Source organism: Belonocnema kinseyi, chromosome 3, assembly GCF_010883055.1.
Source record: "Belonocnema kinseyi isolate 2016_QV_RU_SX_M_011 chromosome 3, B_treatae_v1, whole genome shotgun sequence".
NCBI lineage: Eukaryota > Metazoa > Arthropoda > Insecta > Hymenoptera > Cynipidae > Belonocnema > Belonocnema kinseyi.
The window spans coordinates 158,348,166-158,358,227 of record NC_046659.1 but is presented as its reverse complement, the minus strand read 5'-3'; the positions used below and the strand labels follow the sequence as shown (position 1 = coordinate 158,358,227).

At 26.1% G+C, this 10,062-nt stretch overlaps 1 protein-coding gene across 3 annotated transcripts in view; it reads right to left on the bottom strand.

The window, feature by feature from the left end:
* Positions 1-8,289: 8,289 nt before the first annotated feature.
* LOC117168964 (serine hydroxymethyltransferase, cytosolic) overlaps positions 8,290-10,062 on the bottom strand; it is a 36,741-nt gene continuing 34,968 nt past the window's right edge. For all 3 annotated transcript variants that reach the window (XM_033354969.1, XM_033354968.1, XM_033354970.1), the window contains one exon: positions 8,290-8,716. In XM_033354969.1, coding sequence (XP_033210860.1) covers positions 8,550-8,716 — 167 coding nt within the window. In that variant the 3' untranslated portion in view covers positions 8,290-8,549. The remainder of the gene's footprint in view (positions 8,717-10,062) is intronic.

The window sequence follows — 10,062 nt, the reverse complement described above, 5'->3', positions numbered from 1 at the left end:
CTGATGACCGATCCGAGTGTGCAAACTGACGGAAATGTGAGCGTACCTGGGGCAGAAAATCGCATGGGATTTAACAAAGAAAGAGAAAAAATCGTGTTGGCTGAATTTTCGAAAATTCGGTGGAGTAGATTTTTTAACTCAAACTTACGTCCCCTATCCTTCATCGGAAGTTTTAAACAAGTCGAGGCTGTTATCCGTTTTCGAGATAACGGGGTCGATTAAAGCTTGCGAAATCTGTTGTCTAAAGTCAAAATTGTTTTTTTTTTTTATTATTTTATTTTTTGAAATTTAACCATTGTTTTCTTAAGTGATATAAAATTGAAACTGACGAATGATAGTGATGCCAAAGAATTTCTTCAAAAATCGGACTTTTAACTTTCAAATTTTTTTATGGTTGAGCAGGATTTTTTTAATGAAATTAACTTCTTGATAAAAAATTGTTGAATGGATCTTCTTGGCATATTTTCAGGGTTGCGAGAGAAGTTTGGGCTTAAAATTTCAGAATTTTTTTTAGGTTTTTCAGGTCGAACTTTGAACTAATTTCAGGTCGAGTTTGAAAAAATCGAGTCAGCTTTAGTGAAATTTTAATATGAGGGAAAGTATTAAGTTGTATGAAAACGGTTTTACAGATTGTAGAAAATTATAGGTTTTATAATTGTTAGATATAAAAAATATGAACCATCAATATTTTTAATGAATAGTTATGAAAATTTATCATTTTGTATAATAAAACTTCTTTTTTTTTTTAAACATTTTTTGTACAAAATTACGAATTTCTAAAAAGACCTATGAATGATTACACCTTTATATGCAATTTTTGTAAATAAAGTGAAAAATAATCAAGGTTTTTTCATTATTTTTCATATGGTTTTATAGAAAATTATGAGTTTCTACAAACAAAGACAACAAACAATAAAAATTTACGATTTGCAAAAGCCTTTTCCTTATAACATTAAAAATTAAATTTTAAATGTTTAAAACTCTATCAAAATTCTTAAAAATTTCTATATGCATACAATTATAAATAAGGCAGAGTGAAAATGCTATAATTTTTTGAAATTTTTTAGCGTTAATGAATATTTAATTAATAATTATTAAAATTTATCATTTTTTGTGAAAAATATTATTTTTGTACATTTTGTTTGTAGAAAATTATGAGTTTCTACAAAAAACAAAAACGAGGAAAATTTACGATTTGCAAAAGCTGTATTTGTAGTTTTCCTTATAAAATTTAAAATAAAAAAAAACTGGACAGGAATTCAAAATTAAATAAAAAATGTTTTAAAATCTTTCCAACTTCTTAAAAATTTCTATATACAAACAATTATAAAAACGGCGGATTGAAAATGCTATAATTAATTGTAATTTTTTAGCATTCATGAATATTTAATGAATAATTGTGAAAATCTATCATTTTTTACGAAAAATTATTTTTTTTAACTTTGCAGAAAATTATGAGTTTCTACAAACAAACAAAAAGAATGAAAATTTACCATTTGCCAAACCGTATTTGTAGTTTTTTTTCTTTTTAATAAAAATTAAAGAAAATCTGGACAAGAATTCAAAATTAAATTCAAAATTTTCAAAAATCTCTCAAAATTCTTAAAAATATGACAGACTGAAAATGCTATAATTAATTTAAATTTTTGAGCTTGAATGAATTTTTAATAATTATGAAAATTTATAATTTTATATGAAAAATTGTTATTTTTTTAACTTTGTAGAAAATTATGAATTTCTAAAAAAAACCCAAATGAGTACACCTTTGTACACAATTTTTGGAAAAGGAAAATCTATAAAGTAAAAAAAAAAATAGGTTTTTTTATTATTTTTCATATGGTTTTATAGAAAATTATGAGTTTCTACAAACAAAAAAACAATTAAAATTTACGATTTCCAAAAGCTGTATTTGTAGTTTTCCTTATAAAATTTAAAATTAAAAAAAACTGGACAGGAATTCAAAATTAAATAAAACATGTTTAAAAATCTCTCTAAATTCTTAAAAAATTTCTATATACATACAATTATAAATAGGGTGGAGTGAAAATGCTATAATTAATTGAAATTTTTTAGCTGAGGGGAAAAATTTGTGGGCTGGCATCCGAAAAAAATGGTCAAAATTTAAAATCGTTTAATATTTTCCGTTTCTTTTTTTATATGAAATTAAAAAAAAAAATCCTTAGATTCAAAAATTTTGTCGAATTTTTCATGTATATAATTTTACTAGTGAACAATAATAATTAGAAATTTAAAACAAGCTTTATTGCTCTTAACTTTTAATTTTTTTTAATTTCGTGAAAAAAATGTTTTTTGTGAATAACGAATATTTCTTTTTTTTTTTTTAGTATACTCAAATTTTGGAAAAAGTTTAATATATAAAATCTTAAATTTCTTCAGATGGAACCAAATGCTATTATTTTTCTTTTTCAGAAAAAAATATATTGTTCGTAATATAGGAATTTTTTGCGATTTTGAAACGATTTAAACACAAATTTTTTTCGCATGACAGTGAAATGATAACTTGTTTTTTTAGTTCAAGCTGAAAATTTTTTTAGTTCGATTGTATTCTATTTTAAAAAATAAAATAACTTAATCCAAAAAACATTCTTTATAGCAGTTTCAAAAAATTATAAATTAGGTTACATTTTTTTTAATTTACAATTTTTTTATCGTTTATCAGTAATAACTTTACATTCATAGAAGTCGCAATAATTTTTTAACTAGTAAGAAATTTTTTACGAATTTTCAAATAAAAAAAGAGAACCGAAGATATTTAACGATTTCAAAATTTTATTTATTTCTTACTTTTTTCCCCTCAGCTCAAAAAATTCGATCAATTTCAGCATTTTCGGTTCACCCTCATCATAAATAAATACTATTTTTGAAAAATTAGAAAAAGACGGTTACAAAATAATTGTGTAGTTTTTTTCAGACTTTTTAATACGTTTTTGCAAGAATTACGAATTTCTGCAAAAAAAAAATAAATATTATTTATTTCTAAAAAAATAATAATAAGGAAAATGCAGAACCGCAAATTGATCATTTTCGACAATTTTATGTGAAGACGTTACCCTCGTAGAACTCTATAATTTTTCGTATTAATTTTTCCATAGTATTCAGATTTCCTACATTTTGAAATTTTTTAAAAAAGGTAAGAGATTGATCAAAAACTGATTAAATTTTTAGTTTTCTAAAAAGGGATGATCTTTAGGTGGTTCTTTAAAATTAAAATTTCAATTTTCTAAAACTGGAATCCAATTTTTTCCTCTGAATAACACAAACTCACTGGAATTTTTTCAAAATTGAAAAAAAAAGTTTTAATGGTGCCGAGAAGTTTTTAAAACTTTCAAAAATTTTAAGTTTTATTTTCTTGAAGCCAGATATTTAAAAAAAATGTTTAAAGTTAAATTATTTTTACGTGAAAGCTATTTAGTTTAAATTAGAATAGCAAGCCATCATTTTATTTTCCCTAATCAAATTTTTGTGCTTTGTAATAGCAGTTTAAAAATCTTTAAAAATAGAAAAATTCACGAAAATTACGGGTACAGAAAAATTTCTTTTCGAAAATGTAAAATAATTTATTGCTCTAATTTAAACGAAATGAATTTCAGTTTAAAAAATGATCAACTTTTTAAATTGATAAAATAAATTTCATAGCTTTAAGAACCTTCTTGCTTTATTAGAACTTTTTATTTTTAATTTTACCTAATATTTTTACAAAATAAAAAAAAATCCTGGAATTATAATAATATTATTTGTATTAACAAACAAAAAAATTGATTCTCAAATTCAAAACTTGCCTTGAAATACTAAAATAATTAAAAAGACTTTGAAGTAGATGCAAATATGAAAAATCGAGTCTTTTTTTTTTAATTTTATGACAAATTCTTGAGCAACCCTGATTTCAAATTGAAAAACTTAAAATAAATTAGCATGAACTTCTGCCGAGACGTCTCGTACCCCCATTTTGTGCATAGTCGACGCTTAATAGCGGCTTTTGAAAACAATTTGCATCGGCGTCCATATGTGTACTATATATAATTATCGACAAAAAACGCAGATGCGATCTTTTTTATAATAAAGTCTTGCGGCAATTTCAAGTCCGCGACTTACTAGAGAAAATCTTAGGGATTAAAAAATATTTCGATGTGTGGGCAAAAATGCGCTAATTCAGGTTTAGTGCATTTATTTTACATCAGGGTGGTTGTGAAAATGCTCAAATAAAGTAAGTCATTTGAGCCGAAGGAAACAAAATTGTGCGCTGACTTCCCAAAAAATTGAAAGAAAATTTTAAAATCGACTAGTGTCTTCTCTTCACTTTTTTATCATAAAATTAACAGAAAAATTCGATTAAAAAATATATCGCGAATTTTTTACGTGTATTGAAAAAAAATGCCATAATTTTTGAAACGATAGGAATTTTTGTTTAATTTTATATTAAAAAGATAGAAGAAATTAACAAATTTAAAACTTTTTTTTGTTTTACTATTTTTTGATGAAAAGCCATAATTTTTTCCTCTGGATAAGAACGATTGGATTAATTTGAGGATTTTCAGCCCACTCTGTTTTACATAGTTCCCTTGTATAAAATGTCTTGGGAAAATTCTCAAAGACGTTCAAATAATCTACTTACGATTTTAGACTAGATTGAAAATTATTTTACATAAGCTGAACTGTAACAAATAAACATAACACAGCTTGAATGTAAAAAAATGTTTTCATCTTGCTAATGACTAATCGTAACATCAATCATGTCTTATAAAATATATATGGACCTATTTATTTACTGGAATTGATTTTCCACCTGAGTCAGGTAATGGAATGTGAAAAGAGGCCAATGTATTAGTTTTTTTTTAATATTTCGATACCTCCTTATTATAAAAGAAAAGGAAAAAAAAAACCTTTTTAGTAATTAGTGCTCTCTGTTTTATTATTTTATTTTGAATTAATTTAAATTTACCTTGAATCTCTTCTTTAAATTAAGAGAATTTAAGAAACAGTGAATTTAAGGAATTCCGAGAATTTAAGTGATTTCAAAGAAATCATGGAATTCTGAGAATTGAAGGGATTTCGGAGAATTTAAGTGAATTCAAAGAAATCATAGAATTCCGAGAATTGAAGGGAATTCAGAGAATTTGAGATATTTTAGAGACTTTAAGAAATTCAGAAAATTCGCTCAATTTCCAATAATTAAGTGTATTCAAATAATTCCAGGAATTCAGTTAAATCAAGGATTTCCGGGTATTTTTGAGAATTCAGAGAACTGAAGGACATCAGAAAATGTCTGGAATTTCGATAATTTCCGGATTAAGAAAATGCACAGAAATTCAAGGAATTCCGAAACTGGCGAATTGCAGGAAATCCGAGAATTCTCTCGATTTCTGATAATTAAGGTAATGAAAGAGTTCTGGAATTGAGAGAAATAAAAAATTTCAGGGAATTTCATCGATTTCTGATAATCGTTGGAATTCGAAGAAATCGAGACATTCAAATAAATCAAGGATTTCTTTTAGACAATTCGGGGAATTAAAGCACATCAGAATCTCAGAGAAATCAAGAATTTTATTAATTCAACCAATTAAAAGAATTCAAGGAATTCAGAAAGTTTGGTGAATTTTAGGAATTCCGAGAATTTCACAGATTTCAGATAATTAAGGGAATTCTAGAAATTCAGAGAAATCAAGTATTTTAGAGAATTTTCGAAAAATCAAGGTTTTCATTGATTCAAGGAATTCAGTATTCAATAGTTTTGGAGAATTTCAGCAATTTCAAATAATTAGAAGGAATTCAAAGAATTCAGGGAATCGAAGAACTTCAGAAAATTCCTGGAATTTATGTAATTTGGCGAATTTCAGGAATTCAGATAAATCTGGAATATCGGAAAATTTAATCGATTTTAGATAATAAGGGAATTCAGAGAATTCAAGGATTTCGAGGAATTGCATGGATTAGAGAAGAATTCAGGGAATTTAAGTACGTCAGAACATTTCTGGAATTCAGAAAATTTATAGAAATCAAGAGATTTGATTGATTCTAGAAATTCTGAAAATGTGGTGAATTTCAAGATTTACATAAATCTAGGAATTCAGAGAAATCAATAGTTTCAGAGAATTTCACGAATTTCAGATAATTTCATTAATTTTAGATAATTAAAGTAATTTAAAAAATTCTAGGAATTTAAAGAAATAAAGGATTTCCTTTGATGCAAGGAATTCTGAAAATTTAGTGAATTCAGAGAATTTTATGGATTTCAGAGAATTCACAGAATTAACGAACGTCAGAGAACTTATGAAATTCAGCAAATTTGGTTAATTTCAAGAATTCAGAGAAATTGAGGAATTTCATGGATTTAAGGACTTCAGACAATTTTTGGAATTCAGAGAATTTGAGGAATTGAGAGAAATCAATAATTTCAGAGAATTTCAGGGGTTTCAAATAATTTCATCAATTTGAAATAATTAAGGGAATTCAGAGAAATGCAAAGAATTCTAGCAATTCAGAGGAATAAAAAAATTCAGAGAATTGAAGGATGTCAGAAAATATGCGCAATTCAGAGAATTTCGGAAATTCAGAAAAATCAAGGATATCATTGATTTATGAAATTGAGAGAATGCAAAAAATTCAGAAAATTTCAAGAATTTCAGGCATTCAGAAAATTCAGACAAATTGATGATATTTTTGTTTCAAGAAATTCAAAGAAATCAATAATTTCAGAGAATTTCACCAATTTTAGAAAATTGAGAGAATGCAGAGAAATTCAGAGAATTCAGAGGAATCCAGGATTTCAAGAAATTGAAAAACTTCAGAAAATTTGTGGATTTCAGATAAATTAAGGATTTCATAGATTTAAGAAATTCAAGGAATTCAAGTGATTCGAAACATTGCTTAATTCCGGGAATTCCGAAAAATAAAGGATTTAATTGATTTATGAAATTAAGAGAATGCAAGGAATTCAGAAAATATGGAAAATTTCTAGAATTTTAGAGAATTTCAGGCTTTCCAAAAATTCAGAGAAATTAAGGGTATCCTTGTTTCAAGGAATTCAGAAAGTTTGGTGAATTCCAGGAATGTAGAGAATTTCTCCAATTTTAGATAATTAAGAGAATTCAGGAAATTAAAAAACGTCAAAAAATTGGTAGAATTCCGATAAATTAAGAATTTCATTGATTTAAGAAATTCAAAGAATGCAATTCATTCGAAAAATTGGTGAATTACGAGAATTCAGAAAAATTAAGGATATCATTGATTTATGAAAATGAGAAAATGCAAGGAATTCAGAAAATTTGGAAAATTTCAGGCATTCCGAAAATTCAGAGAAATTAAGGATATTCTTGTTTCAAAAAATTCAAGGAATTCAGTAATTCCGAGAGATCAATAATTTTAGAGAATTCAGAGAAATTCAGAGGAAATAAGAATTTCATTGATTTAAGAAATTCAAAGAATGCAAGTAATTCGAAAGATTGGTGAATTCCCGGAATTTAAAAAATCAAGGATTTCAGGGGTTTTTATGTATTTGAGAAAATTCAGCGAATTTCATGGAATTCAGATCTTAAAAAATTCAGGTAAATTTTCGGTTATTTTTCCAGAGTTTTAAAAGAGTATTTTTTTCAAATACTTGAGAGAATTTGACGAATTCAAGGATCTTAAAAAATTCAGGAAATTGAACAAAATTTCAGGAATTCCAAGAAAATTATGTTTAGCCATAATATTCTAAATCAGATTGTACTAATTACTAAACATGTCTGTAAAAGACGTACACTTCGAAAGGGTTTTTTCTTTTCTTTTTTAACCTGGAGTTATCGATTTCTATTTTACTAATCATCAGAATCCAAAAATTCGTCTGATTATATTTGTGGAACGGAATTCGGCGGATAATGAAAAACATTAATTATCGATTGTAAGTTAAATCGTGCAATTCGAAGAGGCTTCTTTTGTAATTGAAATATGTAGAAATTGTACATCATCACATGCTCCACTCGCGTGATTCATTCTGTAGGAAAAAAAAGGAGGAAAGAAATGTACAAAATACTTCTGAGTTTTACTCGCTTATGTACATCTATCTATTGTTATTAAAAACTTATGAAATCTCCGTTTGCGTGAGAGGCAACATGCCCGCATTTACTTAACAAAATTGAGCACTCTTTGACGAATAATAAATAAACAAATAAATAAATAAATTGATGATAAAATTGTTAAGGATAATCGATAGCTATTTTTATTGCCTAGCAATAATGATGAAAAACTAGGGAAAGAAAATGTCCACCTGCAATAAAATGATTAACAATTTCATTGGAAAATAAGTTTCTTCTCATTTATTTATCAACGAATTTTATAAAAATATAAATTCCAAGCAATTCAACTAAATAAAGTGTCCAACTCCTCGCTTCTTCAACTACTGCAATCGGAATAACTGATTCCTAATTTTCAATAGGAATATTTCGAAGGTTCTTTTCTGGAATATATTTTTTCTCGGGATTTATCTGTTTAATGGACTTTTTCAGCACGGATTCAAGAATACTGGTACGCCTCCTTTTCTTCATTTAGATAATTCAGTAGTCTCCATAGCCAGGAATTGAAAATTGTTTTGAGAACTTCTCGACTTCGGAGCGGAGTGACGCAACTTTTTGTTTAACGACATCATCAGTTTCCAGAACTTTTATGTAGTCGACGAGTTTCGGCCCAGAAGATGCCATCACTTCCTTTGCAAATTTCAAGCCTGAAAACATTCAAATGGTCACTTTTTTTTCTCAAATCACTTTTCAGTCCCCTTTTCAGAATAAAAATGAACTCACTGTACAATGAAAAGATCACTTTTTTCACTTTTCTTGCCATAAATTATCCATAAATCAATCAAAGTATTTCGGTATTTTAGGGCATTTTAAAAATTCCATAATTTTCAAGGGCTTAAAAAATCTTAAGGGATTTCCAGGCATTTTGAAATATATTTTTTTTTAATTTCATGGAGTTTCCAAAAGCTTTAAAAGTCCAGGAATTTCAAATTATTTCAATAAGATATTTAAAATACTTTGCAGGGGTTTCAAAAATGTATTAACCAATTTAAAAAAAATCGATACAGTTTTCAAGGGCTTTAAAAGGTTACAAGGGATTTCAAACACTTTAAATATTTCAGGGCATTTTAAAAGATTCCAAGGTATTATAAGAAGCTTTAAAAATCGTCCAGGAATTTCAAAGTATTTCAATATTTTAGAGTATTTTAGAAAATGTCAAGGAATATTTAATATTTCAAATCTTTGGAAATCCTTTGAAATTTTTTAAAGCTCTTGAATATTACGGAATTTTTTAAATACTTTGAAACCTTTAAAATTCATTGAAATCTCTAGAAAGTATTTCCTATACTTCGAAATTTCTGGACGACTTTTAAAGCTTTTTAAAATAGCTATCTTTAAACATGCCCTGAAATAAAAAAAATTGATGAATAAATTTTTGAAATATTTTCTTCTATTTAAAAAAATTCCAAGAATTTTTCAATATATTACAATAAGTTGTAGGGATTTTGATTTTACAGTATTTTTAAATCTTCCAAAGAATTTTTAAGAGCTTTAAAAAATGTCCGGGGATATAAAAATATAGAAATATTTGAAATATTTTAGGATATTCAAAAAATTCCATAGGGTTTTCAAGGGCTTTGAAAATCTTAAGGGATTTAAAAGGATTGCAATATTTTAAGGTATTTTAACAGATTCTAAGGAATTTTTAATTGATTTCAATAATTTGAAGGCATTTCAAGTGATTTAAATTTTTTTAGGGTTTTTTTTCAATATTCCAAGGCATTTTCAAGAATTCTAAAAAATCTTCATGGGATTTCAAAGGATTTGAAAGACTTTTTGATATTTTTAAGAATTCCGTGGAATTTTCAAGTTCTTTAAAAATCGTCTAGGAATTTCAAAGAATTTCAATATTCTAGAGTATTTTAAAAATTCCGTAATTTTCAAAATCTTGCAATTTTTTCATAGTATTTGACGTATATATTCAAGGCATTTTAAAAACGCTTTTAAAAAATACCAGGAGTTTCAAATATTTCAATATTTTAGGGTATTTAAA